Below are 20,981 nucleotides of genomic sequence, written 5' to 3'. Positions count from 1 at the left end.
ACCCTAACGAGTTGCTGTGTCTCATACAGGCTTTTATGTTTCCTAATGACCTGCAAACTTTCAGCAGTTCCACCAAAGGTCTGAAAAGTTAACTTTCTCTTCTTATGTTCTTAAATGGTTGGCTACAGGTAGAATGGAGATTTTCATCTCAAGAGTTAGTCCTCGAAAATGTTCATACTCAAAGTTCTGGTTACTTCTCAAAGTACTTAAAACTGTTAACTAATACAAGTCTATTTTAATAAGCTTTTCTGTCACTTTGATGTTAATTTAGAAAGCAAAAGTAAAATTAAAAGGAAACTCCTTGTTTCAGCAATTAACAAACTGCCAGCCTTTTTATTTTAAACAAATTCACTGCTCTAGAACGGAGCCTTAAGAAAATGCTCCAGTGTGTCATAACACAGAAACTTTGAAAGGTCTTCTAAAACTCTCATGTAATATATCAGGCTATGGTGTCTGCAGATTGTAATGCATTTTAGACCTGATGTATGTGACAAACCTCACAGTAATAATACAAGAAGACCCAGAGAAATTGAAACATTAGAATGCACCTTTGCGTTTATGCAAATAAAATGATAGCAATCGTCTAAAAGGTGACTGGAAACTCCTGGTCCTGACTGTACAAAATCCACAATGATACTAAGGACCACGAGGGGCTGGTGCCACTGATGGGCATCATTTGAGCTATCAGACCATAGATTCCCTAAGTACTCTGGGTTATGTTAGAAATTTGAGAGATACATAGGAAAATTGGGAGAGAAAGAAGAGAGCAAAGGAAAGGGAGAAAGGGATAGAAGGAGGAATAATGGGATTCTGCTCAATGCTTTGCTACTTGGGGCCCTCAACAAGACAGTAAAGACCAAGGATGATAAAAACGACAAGTGCCCAAGACCAGAGGATGCAAAGTCTGAGAGCAAAGTCCAAGACCGTCTGCAGAAGGGATGCTAACACTTTATAAAGGTGGTTGACCAACCTTAGTTGATGTGTTTTTAGGGCATAAAGGAGATCATGACTAATGGCAGGAAGACAGAAAAGTGGGCAAATTAAAGGATTGTGGGAAAGAAGCCAGATATGATAAGACTAGCACTCCGGAGACTGAGGCTAGAGGACTGTGAATTCGGGGCCAGCCTGGGCTATCTGGTGACACCCCTATCTAACAGTGGGGCTGAGTGATCTACAGGTCTAATGGGTGCCCTGGTACCGATGATGGGAACTGAAAGATCTTCTGCAGGAGATGCCCCCGCCATCACACAGAGTGTCTGGTAATGTGAGCACAAGTCACACATTACTATGGAATTGGGCAAGAGAGACAGATGAAATGTGAATTGTCTCAGTGTTTCCCTTAATTTTCATCAGGTCTTTATGAACCAAACTTGCTACATCCTTTATGAACAAAACTTGCTACTGAATGAATTTCAACATCGCAAATATTAAAATGAGATTTGCATCTCCTCCCCTTCCTTCACGTCTTTGCCATTTTGAACGCTTGCAGTAGATTCTGTTGAAAGTTTTTTACACTGACGTGAGACCACGGCAATTGATTTCTGTGGGGCCAGGCACCAAGTATCACATGCAATAAAGTCTTCATGCAGCAGAGGGCGCTGTGGCCACGCATCTTCACTGTGATGAATTTCTGAATGGTTCTGTGAGGATTTATAAAGTGGAAAAGGTGGATGATCCTATTACACTTTCTCCTTAAAATGTCACTAGCAAGCGATAGCCTCTGAGCTCCTATTGTCTGGCATGAGAGTCTTTATAAATTATTTGGTTCCACCCTATCCATTCCTATTTTATTTTTTCACTAATTTTACACAATGTATTTCATTTCATAAAATTGCTTTTAGATATGTCCCAATTTTTATAAAGGGATTTATTCATTTGTATTTACACAGAAAAGAGGAAAAAATAACACAAGAAACAAAAGGGCAATTTCTGTATCTTTGAGGCAAATTCTTAATGCCCAGGTAGCTGGGCACTGACAATTGCTAGCAAAGGTTGCCTTGGCAACACTGGCAAGATCTATCTTGATCAAGAAGGTTGGAAAGGCAGCCTTCATCAGGGATCACGACAGACATGCTAGAACTAGCCTGTTAATAGCAAACCAAATGAAGAACGGCCACTGTCCGCCCAGCCTGGACCACTGCCCCACCTCCCACCCCCTGATTCCTGCATCCCGGCCTCCTAGCCTGTATCTCTGTCCTCCAGCCCCCAGTTTGTATCCCTCTCCTGATTGCTATAACAAACTTGTTTCCCCTGAGAATGAGACAAGCAGCACCCAGACAGAGTGAACAACACCGGGTACATCACCAGCTGATGGCAGATCCTGGATTTTGTATCCTGTAACCTATCCTTCCTGTTTTTAATTGTACACTGAATCCAGCATGCTGCTAGGACAGGGGAAAAAAGACTCTTCAAAAAAGTGCCCAGAGATTTGGTTAATCAAAGGGGTAATAATATAAAGAAGTGGGGCTTATTAAAAGGCTTTGCATACGGTTCATAAAATTCATCTCTTGACTTTCCTATGGAAACTCAAGATGCAAAAATAAAGGAATATTCCCAGTGTGAAAAGGTGGCCCTGTGGCTACGCGGTCATTGAAAGTTGAGAACGTCTGTTTTGAAGTAGAATAAACAGGCCCTCATACATACTTTACATCAAAAGCTTCTGACCTTTCTTCTTTTGCTGACTGAGGGGGCAGCCATGAGCCTTCTGAGGCGTGAAACTCAGGAACAGGTGACAGTTGGGGCATTTGCAGCTTTCATGCAGCAGATTCAAGGGCACTCTGAGAAAGCCCTCACAGATTCTACTTCGGTTTCTCTGATGTTAAAAGTTCTCTCTCTAGTACAGCTATAAACAGAAACCATTAACTCCCCTTGTGGCTCTCAGTCCACCTTTGAAATCCTCGTTCAATTATCTTATCCACCGTGCAAGGATTGCCCTGTTAGAGTAATCCACGTGGTGAAAGCTGTCAGTCACTACGGATAACCGAGTACCACAATGAAGTAGTGCACTGAAGCCTGAAAGGAAATATTTTCTAAGAGCCCTGATATCTCGTTGTGTATATGCATGTGTAACTGCTACTTGTGTGTGTGCGCGCGCGCACAGGCGTGCATGTGATGGCTTTTGTGAAAGCCCATCGTTCACACTGGGTGTTTCCCTCTAGCACTCTCCACTGAGTTGTTTAGTTTTGTGGCAGTGTTTCTCACTGAACCTGGAACTCACTTGTTCCAGTAGTCCTGGCCAGGGAGCCTGATGACCTTCTGACTCCACCTCCCCGCACTGGCATCACATTCACACACTACTTAGTCATCCCCACACCAGTTAAAATCATGCAAGACCATGAACCTACCTCATTCCTATTGCAGAATGGGTTACAAACAGGCTGGACTCATTTGGAGCCTAGGAAATTATTTCTCACAAATTAACCTGTATTTACTCTGCCGGTGACGATTCCATATCTCTCCAAATGCCGGAGTCTTACTGGAATGTAGCAGTATCGGGTAAATTGATAGCCAGATGTTCACACTGTGGATTCCGGTCTGGAGTGCAAAGTGAAAACAAAAGGTTCTGGTTGTAAACTCGGCAGTGACTGATTCCTTTCTGCTTGCAGTGGGAAAAGCTCCAGATGACCACGAGCGAAAGGAGGAAAATATTCTGCTCTGTCACGTTCCACGTCATCGCCGTCACCTGCGTGGTGTGGTCCTTGTATGTGTTGATAGACCGGACAGCGGAGGAAATCAAGCAAGGTAACGACAATGGTAAGGACCTCTTCCCACTCCTCCTCCCATCTCCTGTTGGGACGGACACAAGGGTGCACAGGGAGCCGTTTCCAAAGTTTAGGTCTCCCTTAGATGTCCAGGTCCTGAGCAAGGGCCGGAACTTGCAGCCAATTAACCTCTACAATTATCTCCTTGATTTACTGTCTAAAAAGCATGGGTCGCTTGGGATTCCAAAGTTAGGACTTGGGATGTGTTGGACCCAACTGAAGCTTAGCTATGAGGGCTTCGTGGGTACCATTTACCACTTCAGACTTCCAGAGCCTCACGGAGCACCAAGATCTGCCTGACATGAAAACGCAAGTCGGTAGAAAAGTGGAGAGTTGCTAGGCTGTGTTGGTGTACACCTTTAATCCCAGCACTGATGGGGCAGAGGCAGGCAGATCTCTGCATTCAAGGCCAGCCTGCTCTACAAAGTGAGTTCTAGGACAGCCAGGAACCCTGTCTCAAAGAAAGAAAGAAAAAGAAAGAAAGAAAGAAAGAAAGAAAGAAAGAAAGAAAGAAAGAAAGAAAGAAAGAAAGAAAGAGAAAGGAAGGAAGGAAGGAAGGAAGGAAGAAAGGAAGAAAGGAAGAAAGGAAGAAAGGAAGGAAGAGTGAAGAGTTTTAAAGCTTTGTTTACTTCACCCTGCCTACTGCTTCTTTGATGGCACAAGGTGACATTTCAGTAGAGAGTGTGTCCTGGATCCCTCATGCTGGGTCATTTGAAGCAGTGGCTTAGCACTACAGTTGAAAATTCTAGCCATGCTCAGTTTGTGAAGGACACTATCCAGGCTACAAAGCTACTACAATATATCTAATATTTAAAGACTTCCCAGGCCTGTGTGCTTGGGGTAGTGGTGCACACAGTCCTAAAGGGGGGTGGACTGTGAAGGTTCCTGGCCTGCAGGGCTCCTGGTACACACAGTTGTTTAAGGAAAAAGAGCTGGAGTCTGACTTGCAGACCCTACATTTCTTTTATAAAACTAGAAAACTATGGAAAGCCTATATGGAGTCTAACTACTAGAGAAACAGGCAGGATATAAGTTTTTTAGCATCCATTCATGCAACATTAACTCATTGATGAACTGAATCAGTTAAAGATCGCTTCTGTTTTGCCACATTAGTCCCCAGTTCCTTGCTTTTAAGGTATCATGTTAAATCTAGGTTGAATAAATTCTCATTTCCTGCAGGTACGACCTTAAAAGAACAATTGCATTCACCAAATGACAGACACCCAGCTGTGCCTAAATGAAAAGCAGGTGTCTCTGTCTCACCCAGTGCTCCCCTTAAGAGTAAAGTGTGTTCCTAGCTAACAGGGCACATCTCACAGCTCCTAACCAGAGACTTCCTACTCTTTGGTGGCTAAGTGGAGCCCCCAACTGGAGAAAACACATTTTTATGACTAGACAGTGTTTTGATATGGCCAGACTGTGTCAGTCAAGACCTCATTTCTCCTACTATACCCAGACAAGACTCCTATGGGAAAACACTTATTTAGTCCGTTGTGCTTGCCCAATACCTGAGATATATGAGTTTGGGCTGTTTACAGTTCGAGGGGCTTGATAATCTCAACTGCAGCTACCACTATTATGAGGTCCCCTTAGATCCAACACAATGAAGATGACTGTAATCCAGTCATATCAATCAATCAGGGCCATAGGACAGACATACGAGCTGAACTGCAGCCCCATCCCACCCTTCATCCCCCTACCCTGAGCCAGACTGGTACAGCGCCTTTAAGCTTGGAAACTACAATCATTTGTGCTAAATTGCAGTTCTATTTTTCCACCAACCAGGATTTAGGGATTGGGGATTCCTTAGGAACGTGTCTTTGGGGTATTCTCACAAGTTGGCTGTTCAACTGTAGCAGGGTGACTTACCGAGCATTCATGTCTCAAATGCCAACCAGGGTGCAACCAGTTACCCATTCACATGCCTCTCTCTGCTGAGCAGGATGCCGGTTACCCAGGGCAGTCTTAGGAACATAAACTTTATTTGATCCCCCCTATTCAAAGTGGAGGTTTTACTCAAAATGGCTTCACTTCGGTTCCTTCTTATACCACATCTCTCCAGAAACAAAGAAATCCACATCCCTTCCTTTCTTCTGCCTCCCCTGCTCATGGTACAGTGGTCATCCTGATGTTCTCAATTGCTGCTTGCATACTGATATACTCCAAATTAATACCCAGTTTAGAATATACTCCAAAGTTTGCATCTCCTTCCCTCCTGAGAACATCTCTGGAGTCTCCCAGAGACCCCAAGCTCATACAGTCTTCTCCTCCTGACAACCTCAGCACCTTGTAAAGGCCATCCTTAATATCTAGATCCCCCTCCCTTTGCTAGTCAGTCTTCTCTCTTAAATTAATCACCAAATTGTATGCATTCTACCTCATACAGCCCTGAACTCTTTCCATTTATCTCCTTTCCACTAACAATATTCATGTGAAAACAGTGTTTTATACAAAATAGCCAAAGCCTCTTGTGTAGACTGTCTCCATTCTCCCCACCTTCAACTCAAAATGTCTGTTAACTAACACAAAATACAATATCATGAATAGGATCTATTAGGGCTAGGGCTTCTATTGCTGGGATGAAACTCCAGGGCCAAAAGTAAATTGGTGGGAGTAGGGTGGGAGCAGGGGGGTACTTCAGCTTACAATTCCCAGGTAACAGTCCTCACTAGGGAAGGCAGGACAGGAACTATAACAGGTCAAGAACTTGGAGGCAGGAGCTAATGCAGAAGCCGTGGGAGGATGCTACTTACAGCTTGCTCTTCATGGCTTGCTCAGGCTGCTTGCCCAGGACCACTAGCCCAGGGATGGTCCCTCCCACAGTGGGTTGAACCTTCTGGGCCCTCCCTCGTTGGTCACTAATGAAGAAAAATGCCTTACAGCTGGATTTTTGGAGCCATTTTTCTATTGAGATTCCCTCTTCTCAGATGATTCTAGCTTGTGTCAAGTTGACATAAAACTGGCCAGTACAACTGATCCCTTGTCAACTTGACACACCAAAACATCACTTTTCTTTTCTTTCTTTCTTAGTTAACAGAATGTATTTTTAAGTTGAATGCAGGAAATCAGTAAATTACAAAACTCTTTATGTCAAAGTGCTGATTTTCTTCCCCTTACAGTGTTAGAACAAAATAGTTTTTCTAGTCAGAGAGGGAGCTGAGAGGAACAACACAAATTGGCAGATCTGCAGAAAAAAAAAAAGAGCCCCCCACATATGCACATATCACTAAGTGATTTCTAAATTTTTCTTTGCATGCATTGTATCCTGATTGTAGTTTCTATTACGTCTCTCCTCCCAGACCCTGCTCTCCCACAGCTCCTCTCCCACAGATCCACTCCTCAGGTTTCCTTCAAAAAAGAGCAGATTTCCCAGGGATATCAACCAAACATGACATGTAAAGTTATAATATGACAAGGCACATACTCTCATATCAAGGTTGAACAAGACAACTCAGTAGGAGAAAAAGGGTCTCAAGCACAGGTTGAGGAGTCAGATATCCCCCTCTAACTTTCCTTGTTAGAGGTCCCACAAGACCACCAAGCTACACAACTATAGCACCTATGCAGAGGAACGAGCTCAGACCCATACAGTGTCTATGATTATCTCTGTGAGCCCCTATGAGCCCTGCTTAGTTGACTCTGTGGACCATGTTCTCATGGTGTCCTTGACTCTTCTGGCTCCTAGAATCCTTCCTCTTCTCTTTCAGTGTTTCTCTGGCTTTGCCTAGTGTTTGGCTGTGGGTGTCTGCATCTGCTCCCATCAGTTGGTAGACAATGCCTCTCTGGTGACATTTGGGCTAGGCACCAATCTATGAGTATAGCAGAATACCAGTAGAAATCATTTATTGATTTTTTTGCAAGTTTATTTGGTTTTATCATGGGTTTATGGGCTGAACGGCCTCTGGCTCTAGGCCATTCATACAATGTTAGGCATGGGCTCCCCCTTACAGCATGGACTTCAAATTAGACCAGTCATTGGTTGGTCACTTGCACAAGTTCTGTGTCACCAGTAGTACCCCAGATCACTTTGCAGGCAGGACATATTGTAGGTTGAACGTTTTGTGGCTGGCTTGATGTCTAGTCCCACTGCTATAGGCCTTGCACAGGCAAGAATATGGCCAGTTTGGGTTCCATATCCCCCATTGCTTGAATACTTCACTAGGGTCACTCTTATAGATTCCAGAGAATTTCCACAGTACTAGGTTTCTACATCGCTCCCCTTCAACACCCTCCTTTCCATGGAGATGCATGCACTGCCTGATGAGCCACTCTTGCTACTTAGCCTCTCTGGGTCTGTGGACTATAACATGATTATCCTTTACTTAGCAGCTAATATCTAATATCCACTTATACATAACTGCATACCATATTTGTCTTCCTGAGTCTGGCTAACTTCACTCAGGGTGATTTTTTTTCCTAGTCCCATCCATTTGCCTGCGAATTTCATTGGGTCATTGTTTTTGTCAGCTGAGTAATACTCCATAAGCACATCCCTTTTCAATTAGAACATTTCACTTCTCATTTATGCCCAAGATAGCACATTTATATGAATATCACAACATAAAACATAAATAACTTGAAAAGTCCCACAGTCCTTACAAATTCAAACAAATTAAAATTTTTGTGTCTTAAAAATATCTAATCTTTTTTGAAAAAAAAAATCCAAGCACTCTTTTAAAAGTTTAATGTCAATTCCGCCATGACATACAGGGAAGGTGCAGGAGGGAGAGATGGCCGAAATGTAGGTGTAAAGGAGAAAACAGCCCCAAGAGGGCTGCTCAGATGCTGCTGTAAAATTTAAAAAGGTTTCTTTTATCCCGCACTAGATCCAGCACCATATTGCCCCATGACATCTGTTGAATATTTTCATCTCAGTCAGCAAAGTGTCTCTCTCCCGCTAAGCTCCATCCCATATCACACTGCTGATGGCTACTTTCTGAGCCTGGCAACAATCTCTCTACCCATCTAGTTCCCAAAGCAGGTTGCCACCATGCCAGACATACACATCCCAATTCTGTGGCGGGCCCAGTGTTCAGCCACCACACACTCTCTTGAACTCAATTAAATTGCCACATGAAAGAAAACACAACACGATGACCTCTGATCCAAGTGATAAGATACAATTGCCCACCTAAATAAGATACAGTTTGCTCATCTAGATATACAAAGCCCTTTACACATCCATCCCCTAAGAATATTGATAACAACCTGTAAATGTGCAGAGAGGAATTTTTTTCTTAAAGATTTGTTTATTTATATTCTGTATCTGAGTGCATGGTTGCTGTCCTCAGGCACAGCAGAAGAGGGCATCAGATCTCATCACAGATGGTTGTGAGCCACCATGTGGTTGCCAGTATTGAACTCAGGACCTCTGGAAGAGCAGTTAGTGCACTTAACCTCTTAACTACTAAGCCAATTCCCCAGCCCCTGCAGAGAGGAATCTTAGCATCTGCCTCCATGTTCTCTCAGCTGTTCCCTCTCCTCCTCCAGTCTCCTCCTCTTCTAAAACTTTACTCCCACCCATCCTTCCTTCTCGTCCAATGACAGGCCTTGTTCTATCTTGTACTTGCCTTCACCTGCATAATGGCACCATCCTACACCCAGAGGGGTTCAGGGCAGCAAAGATAAAATATATTTAGTGTTAACGCAGAAATATCAGAGGGGAGTGTGTTGGGCATATGAAGATTCAGTAGTGGCCCAGGTACTGAGGTAGCTAAGGCATATTAAAATATAAAGGTTGCAAAAAAAAAGTTTAACATCTTTTAGCTGCAGACTACTGTAAAAATAAAAATTAAGTTAAATGCTTTCATCAAGAGGGAAGAACCGGGGCACAGTTACACTCTGAACAAAGCAAACTCCAACAGTGTAAATAACTCAATGTCCAATGTCTGGGATTCACTCCTGATCTTCTGGGCTCCTCTAAGAGTCTTGAACTACTCTGCAGCACACACAGCTTGTCTTCTAGGTTCCAGCTAGCTCCACTCCACTGTTGCTGCCACTCTTGGAGGACATTCCATGGCACTGGCATCCCCAAAACTGCTGGAGTCCCTTGGGCTTTCTTCAAGAATTTCAGCCTTGCCATTCAGTTCCAACCATCAGCTGCTCTTCATGACTCCCATGAAAACCAATCATATGGGTGACCCTTACACCACCAAGTTCACCTGCCAGCACAGCCCAAGGTACAGCCTTGGCCATTTCTGGAAGGAAGCTTCTATGTGCTGACCTTTAGGAAATATTCCCGAGAGACTTCACCTCAGAGACGCTGGTCTCTTCTTCAACATCAGGTGACCAGCACTCATTGTCCTAGCAAAGGAAAGGTCTTGTGTTAGTGGTGCTGTCCTCTTGTCTATCCCAGCCAGTTCTTCAGCCCCAGCTGCCTGTACACCACACCACAGATTTGTCACACAAAAGGCCAGGTAGGGTCTGTGCTTCCCTCTGGAACGTTAAGCCAAGCCTACCTGGTCTTTACTGCTCTCACCAGTCCTATCTTCGAAGCTCCTAAGGAAGAGCTCACTGAACACTCAACATGTAATGACTTTTCTAGCCAAGGTTCTGAAAATCCTTCCATAATCTTCCCCCAAAAAACCATAGTCACGTCTGCTCCAGTGATATCTCCTATTCTTGTGCCAACTTGTCTTAGTTATGACAATTCTTAGTTACTGCTGCAATGAAGCACCATGAACAAAAGCAAGGTGGGGAGGAAAGGGTTTATTTCAGCTTATACTCCAGGTGACAGCAACCTGTCATTGAGAGGTCAGGACAAGGACTCACACAAGGCAGGAACCTGGAGGCAGGAGCTGATGCAGAAGTCGTGGAAGGTACAGCTTACTGGCTTACTTCTTGTGGCTTGCTCAGCCTGCCTTCTTAGAACCATCAGTACAGGACCACCAGCTCCGGGATGGCACCACCCAATCAAACACCCCCACCAATCACTAATTTTAAAAATTGCCTCATAGTCAACAGTACTTCAGAGTAACCCTACTACGAAGTCAAATTACCCAATAAAAATCTCCATGCTGGTGATGTAGTTCAGTTAATAGAGAGCTGGGGATGTTGGACACCATCACCACATCAATAGGATATAATAGCTGCACATGCTATCTTGGCAACCTGAAGACAGAAGAATAAGAAGTTTAGAGTAAATTTGGCTACAGTGTGAATTCAAGGCCAGTGCAGACTACACGAGAGTACATATATATATATATATATATATATATATATATATATATATACACACATATATATATACATATATATACACATATATCACATTTGAGTTATATATGTATATATGTGATATATATGTATATATGTGATACATATATATATATCATATTTGAGTGATAAGCAAAGATTGGGTTCACACACAGAGATTAGATAATATTTGTAGTATTTTCTGCTGCCTTCCAGCAACTCACAATGAGATCCTTTTTCTATCTTTGGTATTCAAAGTTGCTAAATTAAGAAGCAAGATATTTATGAAGTAGCAGAGTCTATGGGTCCCTACAGAAATGAGTGCTGATGGGACATCTCCCAGAACACATAGAATCCAAAGTGACTCACAAAGAGAATCACCTCTATTCACAACCCATTTGCCCACCACCAACACACACACACACACACACACACACACACACACACACACACACACACACACAGTAGGGCATCATAGGAATCTTTCGGAGTTGTCCGAAGCCTTACTTTTCCTCTGTATATGGTTGGATGGTGTGGATATCTGCTGGGCTGTTAGCATGGTAATCTTCCTCAGGCATTGTGAGCACCAATCCTGAATGTACTTTTGAAGTTATTGGAGAAAAACCTCCTGCCTAGTTTAAAAGACTAGCATATTTTAAACTTTCTTGAACCTTTCTTGAAAACCTTCAGAAATGTTTGAAGTGGAACTAATTGTCCTTTCCAACCAGAACTGATGTTGAGTCTAAAGCAACATAGATCATTTGAACTGAAGTGGCAGCAAGGAGAGAAAACAAGCCCACGTGGTTTAAGACATTGTTCTTCCAGATGAGCCATGTCTGGTGCCCCACACAGAGCCCTCACCTCCTCTCCCTCTCCTTTACAGTCCAAGTCATGGATGTTGCTGCCTTTTTTCACTTGAGCAGCAATTAGTCCTCCTGCCTCTTCCTTACGTGGTCTAGACGAATAATTCAGCATGTCACCTTATTCTTAAAAAACAACAAAAACGTGTTTTTAAAGCAACAGTAGCTCAAACTGTGAATTGAGTGTCTCTTCAAAGGGGATTTTTTATTTTCTTTTGGAATATTGGTATGTAAAGAATGAAATCTCCATGTAGGACCCAAGTCTAAATGTGGGTGCATTTATAAGTCATGAGCACTATACATATATACACAGCCTGAATAGTATATGTTTGTCTACTTTTTTGTTAATTTTTGAGATTATAATTTAATTACATCTCTCCCTTCCCTTTGTTCCCTCTAAGTCCCCTCCCCCATAAACTCATCCCTGCTCTCCTTCGAATTCATGGCCTCTTTTTCATTAATTGTTATTGTATGCATATACCTATTTGTATATGCCTATATATTCCTAAATATAATCTATGGAGTCTATAGAATGTTGGTTGTGTGTGTATTTTCAGAGCTGCTCTTTTGGCAATGGACAATCAAGTTCTAACAGAAGCTCCTTTAGGCCAGGGCCATACGTTATTATTCAGAGAGCACTTGGCATTGGTGGAAGTTCAAAGTTGTTCACTGGCTGTGGCTGTGGCTGTGGCTGGAGGTGACTTCTAGAGATCAGTACCAACCTATTATGGCAGACACTGGCCTAGTAGTTGCTGGTAGGCAGGGCTCTAGCTCTGCCTTCTTCACGGAAGTTACGTTGAAGAAAATCATGTCTCTGAAGCAAAGTTTCCTCACTTGTGAAACTGAGAAAGCTAAATTCTCTCCCTTCTGGGGGCTTTTTTATATGGTTTTCCAATGTTATGGTCTGGCTTTTTGTATTAGGTTAACCAAAATGTGTTTCTCTAAGTGGCATGTCACATCATTCATAGCTTATATACACTGAATTTTGCATTTTAATTTTAAGAACTTAATTTTAATACTAAAAGAGTTTACACGGCTGAACAGGAGGAAAGCAAAGAAAATTAATTAGCTCACGGGTGCAGTCAGTTTGAAATTCTGAGTACTCAAAACTCCAGCCAGAGCTATTCTCCATGATCAGGGAGGTACTTTCTTCAGTCATAGGCTGTTCCTGCAGCTCTGGCTTCTCCTTTTCTGCTGGGTGATGTAAAGGCTTTAGATACATTCTAGGTATTTCCAGCCATATGATAGGACACACAGAACATGAAGAAATAGCACACTTCAGAGAGAGACCTAGAAATTGCTGGTTTAAGAGTAAGAAAGTAAATATAATTGCCTGACCCGCAGCAGCATTTCAAACCCATCTGGAACCTTCTAGTTTCTGAAACCCTCTGGTTTCTCCAATTCGATTTAAAGAGAAAACAGAAAATGAGATATTAAAGATATTCTAGCCTGTGTGTCAGAGACCTGGTTCTATTTCCAAGGGAAATGTGTTTTGTTTTGTTTTTGAGAAATTTCTAAAAAGCAAATACATTTGAAACTGTAACCCAGGGGCTACAGTCCAATTTATAAATGGCTGTCGTTTGGTTGATAGCTCAATGTAAGAACTCCCTAGCAAACCCAGTGCACATGCTTGCTCGCTTCCTCTAGTTAAAGGCCAATTCATTGATTTCTGGTGCCTTTTTTATGTGTCTCTCTGGTGAAAAGAATTAAAATAGCCAGGGATGGAGGGGTCCATGGTGAGGCTCTATGCCAGCACCATGGTTAGTGGCTAACTTGACTCCAGACCTTTTGGATTCTGGAAATGTCCACGTTGAAGCCTGCAAAAAAGTGAGAAAGATTTGAATATGGGCGCCATGGAAACTACTGCCCTTAATGGGCAGCTCAGTCAGCCAGAAACATGGGGCATGCAAGTCATTTGAGTCACTACAATGGCTGTTCACCGGCATTCAAATCACTCAGGCCCCCCAGTGATTTGAATGGTCACGTGCACTTTGCCCGTTAATTCACTTAACTAGCACAAAGCACCCTGTGGGTAGGAGTATATTGGCCTCCATTCTGAAGCAATGCATTAGATGGTCTTTACTATATAAATGAAATGACCTAGAACAGCAACCATTTACTTCCCCCCTATCCTGTGCTTTGGTTAGGTGTTAGTCCTGGCCTGAGCCAGGTGGGCCGATCTGTCAACTGTTTGCCCCTGAAGGGAGCTGGCATTTTAACCAGCAGCTGCACAGTCAAGCATAATAGGTTCCTTAGTTGTCTGGCCGTGGAGAAGCTCTCAGCTAGAATGGAGGGTACATCTAAGCTGTGCGGAGTTTGGCTCTTTTTCCTAAAAATTTATGCATTCATGTGTATGTGCATGTGTGCATGCGTGTGTGATGTGTGCACACAAAGGCACACAAGGTGTGCACTGGTACATTGGACAGTAGAAAATGGAAACTAGATAAACAAGTTTTGATGACACAGATGCTGGGAACTAAGCTCCTATTGTTTTGAAGATAACCCTGAGCATCTTTCAGGCTTGGCTTTTGATATTCTAATTATTTGAGCCTGTTGACTGCCTGCCTTTCTAACATGACAGTTGCCGTGAATTCAAAAAAGAACAAGATGGCTTTATAAGAAAAGACACCTGTACCCAGCCCAAGGCCCTAACCTCGATCTATGGGACCATAATGCCCGTTCCTTCTCCAAAGCAGTGACTCAGGAAGTCCCTACTCTCTCCGGGACCTATCCCAATTTAATATTCGCAGTTCTTCCATTTATTCCAAAGTGCATTAACATTATTTCTAGTGAAATTCTGTGTAGACAATCAGAGGTATTTTGAAAAAGGCACTTGCCTTTTCAGGCAGTAAAAACACATGTTTTCTTTATATGCCAACTGCAGAGGTTGGCCAAGATTGTCATGGTGATAGGGATCGTGAAGTTTCTGCAGGGATCAGCAGGAAATGTCACTGAGTGAGGCATGGATTCTCTGTTTGTCAACATGCCACAAATGTAATCCTTTACTCATGGGGGTGGGCTCTAATGAATAGTTTATTATAAATAGAATGGGACAGCCCATGCTGAAGCCTGAACCAGTGTTGGGACATGGGACTCTTGGTTTCCAATGCTACACAGATACGGCACCAGTAAGTATAAGAGAAAGAGCTAGACTAGAGGAAGGATGTTCAACAAACCTAAGTGAAAGTAAAGGCAGGAAGTCCTTTCTGAATACATCAGGAGGGATCATTACAGGTTCTAGGCACAAAAAACCTTCTTATGCATTGAAGGCTGCAGAGCTGGATTTGAGCAGATGGCTCACCAAGCAAAAACACTTGCCATGCAAGCATAAGGACTGCAGTTCAGAGCCCCAGCACCTACATAAAGGTTTCCAGGTCTGGTGGCCTGACTGCAATCCCGGCACGTAAGAGGTAGAGCTAAAAGGCCCCTGGAGCGAGCTGGCTAGCCCAAGTAGCCAAGCTGCTGTGCTCTGGGTCCAGACTTGGCCTTAATAAGTAAGGAGGAAGACAACCAGTATCAAACTGGCCTCTACACACGCACACAGACATGTACCCTGCCTAACACACATGTGCTCTTACATATGCAGACATACATATTTACTACAAACATGCAAAACAATGCAATGTATTTGTGGAGGTAAAGTTTCCATAAATATATAAATTGTAAGTTTCCAAATATTTAAATGGTGACGGACCTTCTCTTATTGTTGGTTCTATAATCTGACCTAAGCATACACCTGAATTCATGGAACAAACTCTCACAGCGTATTCTTTCATACTAGATTTCTTTCTTTTTTTTTTTTTTTAAGAGTGATTTTGGAGTCCACTATACAAACAATCTTGAACCAGTGCTTCTTGCTTTTATTTGTTTGATGTAGACTCCTTGTGAGCATCTCTTTGTTAGCTTAACTACTGAGCTAGGTTTTTACCATATTTTCTTCATTGTAGTCGAACTAAAGATGCTGAATTAATTAAATCATAAAGTAGTTGAAGGAAATGTCTTGGCTACCCAGAAAGTTTCTAGTAAGTTCCACTGCATAGTCTTTTGGCTATTATAAAAATAAGTTGTGGCTTTGATTAGAAAAGCAGCATAGAAATACAGTTAGGTGACTGAGGTAAGGGATTGATGAGGCGACAGCAATGGGAGGAGGATTTCTGTCAAATCCATTTAAGTCCAGAGTGCCCCACCCCTAGTTATTCAAAGGAAAAGTTAGAGGGAACACACTTAAAGAGAACTTTTTTTAAATAATATGCAGGGAATCATTTCAAAAATATTAGCCCACAAGAGACCAATGCGACAGAAAATATGAAAACTTTTGCCAGGGTACCAAGTTTGTATTAGTTGGTTCAATAGAAAGCAATCTTCACACCCACAGCTGAGAATGAATCAGTTCTATTGTTTTTTGGGTTTTTTTTTGAGAAGTGTGAATATACTGACAATGCCCACTGTTTCAGTTTGGGCAACCACAAATTGACCTCTTTACCTGACCTATGTAGTTCAGGGAAGTAAGTAGATGTACTTAATAGGGATCACAGTAAGGGGGATACCAAATGACAACTTGATAACATCACTCTCTCTTTCTCAAAGGTGTGCTGGAGTGGCCATTTTGGACAAAACTGGTTGTGGTGGCCATCGGCTTCACAGGAGGTCTCGTCTTCATGTATGTACAGTGTAAAGTCTACGTCCAGCTGTGGCGCAGGCTGAAGGCCTACAACCGTGTGATCTTTGTGCAGAATTGCCCAGACACTGCCAACAAACTGGAGAAGAACTTCCCGTGTAATGTGAACACGGAAGGCAAGGATGCTGTGGTTGTGCCTGTGCCACAGACAGGTTCGAATACACTGCCAACTGCAGAGGGGGCCCCGCCTGAAGTTATACCAGTCTGATGGAACTGGACGGGAACTTCTTCACGGAAGGATCTCTGCAACCCCCAGCCACTACGAACAGAAGTGCGTCTGCGCTGGTGGCTTCTTGAGCTTCTCGTTTCCCTTACTGACTTGTTTGTCCTGACTTGGAGCAAAAAGGAAATGAGAAGAAAATAACACGTGACCAGGATCTCAAGAAGCAGAGCCTGCAGTGGGACCTGGAAAGGTGAAGAATCTTAGGGAAGGAGTTCATAAGGAATGGTTGGTACGAGCCAGTCTTCCAAGGGGATGGACACGTGATACTCCGAGTAGTGCAGAGGAAATTCCTGAACAGACTTCAATTGCAATGTATGCTTCTTTGTAGGGTTCTGTAACGTTAGCCTTCTCCACTGGAAACGACACCCACCCACACATTTGGTCTTAAGCCTGAAATTGTGTGCATCATCCCTAAGTCACACCAGAAGTAAACTTGGAGGACCTGAGAGGTTTTTTTAAAAAATACTTTTGACAGCTGTTTTTTCTGGCTATTGTGAAGTCTGGTTATTTTGACAGATGCATGTTTTTAAGTGGATGCAATACACATTTGGGGATAGAAATGTTTGGAATTTTGTTTCAATGATGAAGAGATTTTCAGAGCATCGTGAAGTTTAGCTAGAACTGTTTTTTGAGCAACTATCATGCTGTGGGGTTCTTTCTTGTTGTTGTTGTTGCTGTTGTTGTTTTTTCTGGTCCCTCTTACACAGTGCTCAACAATAGACATATAACATGAGCTACAAATACAACCACAGTTGTAAATCTTAAATCTCCTAGTGTGCCCCATTAGGAAAAGTAAAAATAAATAGGTCAATCAATTTTTATAATTTACTTAACACTATTTATACAAGTTACTTTATGTCATCAATGGAAACAATTATAAAAATAGCTTTCATTATTTTCTTGAACCAATTCTTCAAAATTCTGCATGGACACCTCAATATGAATGAAGTGTGTTGGACAGGACCTAATTAAGAATATCAGCTGCCAGAGCCCTTGGATTAGAAACTGCATCTCTGTTTCATTTAAGTTATTTTAAAACAGCAGTTTAATCCATCTTTCTGTTTTGCAGTTTCATCTAAAGGTTACGATTTACAAGCACCAAACTCACCAAATTAAGTAACCTGGTTTGATTTCAACCAAGTTTCAAAGGGGCGAAAAAATCTAAGGTATAGGAAGTCAGTAAAATGTGTAGCAATGTTATGAAGGTAACTTCTGCATAGAAACTATAAAGTAACTATGATAGGGAAATAAACATTTATTTTGCTACTAAATCAGGTGTTAAGGATTTTAAATCCACATGAAGTATCAACGTGACACGGGTATCTTAAGGACCTCAACCCCACGTTTGAACCTGACAGTATTTTCCTCACTCAGCTCATTCAATACATTCCATGGTGAGTGATAAGCTGCGTTGTGGGCCCAACACCTGATTACAGCTCTACACAGATTCCAATAAACTGATATGAGAACTACCATGAGTGGGTGAATACTCACAAACCGTGACCTGTCAAAACCAGACAGCCACCTTGTTTTAAAGTGACTTTTGTTGTCGTTGTTAGCTGTCATTATTTATTATCCTGAAAAGGCAGAGATGGCCATAAAAACCAAAGCATGGGCATCATGTTGCACAACTCTGGGTTCCATATCCATGCACTTTGTAATAATCAGTGTTTGTTCTTCGTGGATGATAAAGGAAAAGGAAAAACAAAAGGATCCTTCAATGAGAAGAGTATTTGTGGTGATTGACACTGGATCCAAATAGTCCCACCCTTAGAAATAGACATAGTAAACAATGTCAAGTGTGTGTGTGTGTGTGTGTGTGTGTGTGTGTGTGTGTGTGTGTGTGACATGTATATTCATGTATATATGCAAGAGAAATGTTAAGGTCAAGCCAAGAAACAAAGGGTTAATACTCATCTTCCTTAAAAGTGTGCAGGAGGGACATGGCGTCAATAGACACAGACAAAGCAATGGACATGACTGATGTAGACCAGGCCTTCAGCACAAATAAGCAGAACCTTGCATTAACTTCCTGAAAGGTTCCATTCTAAAGATTTAAGAACAGGAAGAGCAGAGGAAGGGCGGGTGCTCTGTAAGTTCACACAAAGGCATTAACCATCGTTTAGTTTCTCTGTATAGTTCTCCGCGCGCTTCCTAGGATGGCAATTTGTTGTGGACCAGGACTGCACAAGAAGAGGTCTACATCTTCTTGCAAGTAAAGTGCAAAGTAAAACTGATTTATCTTTTCCCCGCAGAAAATATACCTTACTTACCACAGAAAAAACTATCTAAAAGCAAGATGGTTATTTGAATAGCTTGTTTCACAGAGGAAGGAGATTGGCTCCATCATATTTTTCAAGGTGTATACCACCACTAAACTAAACAGAAAAGAGACAAGCTTTGCTACAATGGGGAAAGACAGCATGCTGCTTTAAAAGTGACAGCTACATGCTGCAGGTTAACTACTGTAAGCTTTGCCTTTAAATGAGAATGATGGAATTCTACAGTGTATGCACCACTCAGTGATTATGCTGATATCCTCTGATGCTTTAAAACTCACAAAAGTTTTTTCCTCTAAATTATTACCTGAATTTACTATTTATGATTCAAACAATCTGCCCTAACTATTCATGTATATAATAGAGATGTAGGACCCGTACTCCTAATATTTGAGAAGTTTAGGACTTCAGGGGTATCCCAAATTAAAGCCAGCCCAGACTACATGAGACCTTTCTCCAAAAGTAAAACAAAGATTTTAAACTCAATGAATAAAGCCAGTATTAAAAACATCTCTTCATATTGTGTGGTAATGGTGTTTTCTCCTAATAACCATGAAAAGGTTTGGCATTGATGGCCTGACATACTGCTCAAAGAGAAAAAAGAATGGCATTATCTTGAAGTGTGTTTACCTGCTTTCATGTAAAAAATAAAGTGAAATTGAAACAAAATTATCACTGAGTTTAGATTATTAAACTGGATTTTTAGAAACACAACATGAAGCTGTGCTATGAGAAATGCCATAAACCAGACTTCAAAAATGTTTTCTATCATGAGCAGACATTTTCACTAAGGTGTAATTATTTCAACAGAAATGAATTAAAACACTTAAGGTAGAGCCCAGGACGGAAGAGGTACATTAGTGGTCAGACCCTTTCTGTCCTCAGACTCCTGGTTGAGCTCTAAGCACACGTACCAGCTCACAACCACCTGTAGCTTCAACTCCACCACAATGACCTCTTCTGGTCTCTGATCTCTCTCTCTCTCCTCTGTCTCTCTCTGTCTCTGTCTCTGTCTCTCTCTCTCACACACACACACACACACACACACATGGGGGTGGGGGGTGGATCTTTAAAAAGTGACATGACTCAAAAGCACATAAAATTAAGTATAAAACAGTAAGAAAACCCTACAAAAATCGAGAAAAGGGCGTAAGAGTACCAATTACACAGGATATTACAATGCAGGCATCAGTGTCTCTTGTAATGTCCCAGGATCAAATCCTCACTTTGGCCTGCTGCTGCTGTCACTGATGATATCCCACAAAGAATCCTCATTCATACCTGTAGTTTTCTTTTGTTAGGACATGGGTTACCCCCATTTATTCTTCAAGCTCAAAATTAAGACCATTAATACAATGACATCATTAAGAGAAATCACAAAGGTGGGGGGTGGGAGGGAGGCCGTTCATTCCATCTGTCAGATATAATTTTTCTTGCCTTGCCAATGGATGTTTTGGAGCAAATACTAAGTGTAGACAGTAAAACCTACTGTCGCTATTGTGACTGGTCCTTCCATCAGCTCAATGGTGCTATTTTACATAACAATACAACTAAAAGGAAGCTGTCCAGTTGGGCTGCAGTGTTTCTCCCATATCTGAAGAAAGCCCTTGTTGGAAAATCAGATATAACATTCAACAAAGGAAAAAGTATTATTTTAACTGTGTACAATTTTTGAGATTGGGCACTGGTACATTTTAGTTCTACCTAATGTCTTTCATTAACAATTTACTGTTTGTGAGTAATGTGTGCTTAACAAACTAACTATCTGTGAAAGACTTTGTATATTAAACAAATGCTCCAAATCTTGGCTGTAGTTTCTCTGCTTTGTCTAGTGGTCTAAGGTACTGGGACTCAGAGCTGTACTTACAGTATTCAAAACCCTTAAATTCTTAATATAGGATTTGATAATGGTCTAAGTTTTTAACTAGAATCTGAACATACTTATGTCAAACCTATAGTGACTAATGTGTTATTACTGGAAATTTT

General features: G+C 41.9%; 1 protein-coding gene across 11 annotated transcripts in view; it reads left to right on the top strand.

Moving 5' to 3' along the window:
* Marchf1 (membrane associated ring-CH-type finger 1) overlaps positions 1-20,797 on the top strand; it is an 858,714-nt gene extending 837,917 nt beyond the window's left edge. For 8 of the 11 annotated variants that reach the window (XM_039094632.2, XM_039094634.2, XM_039094635.2 and 5 more), the window contains 2 exons: positions 3,606-3,753; positions 16,403-20,797. In XM_039094632.2, the coding sequence (XP_038950560.1) occupies positions 3,606-3,753; positions 16,403-16,701 (447 nt within the window). In that variant the 3' untranslated portion in view covers positions 16,702-20,797. The remainder of the gene's footprint in view (positions 1-3,605; positions 3,754-16,402) is intronic. The other 3 variants (XM_017600176.3, XM_008771134.4, XM_063275513.1) reach the window with 2 other exon arrangements.
* Positions 20,798-20,981: the final 184 nt, after the last annotated feature.

This window comes from Rattus norvegicus, chromosome 16 (assembly GCF_036323735.1).
Source record: "Rattus norvegicus strain BN/NHsdMcwi chromosome 16, GRCr8, whole genome shotgun sequence".
Lineage (NCBI taxonomy): Eukaryota > Metazoa > Chordata > Mammalia > Rodentia > Muridae > Rattus > Rattus norvegicus.
The sequence above is the reverse complement of the archived record's forward strand: the minus strand, read 5'-3'. Positions and strand labels throughout refer to the sequence as shown.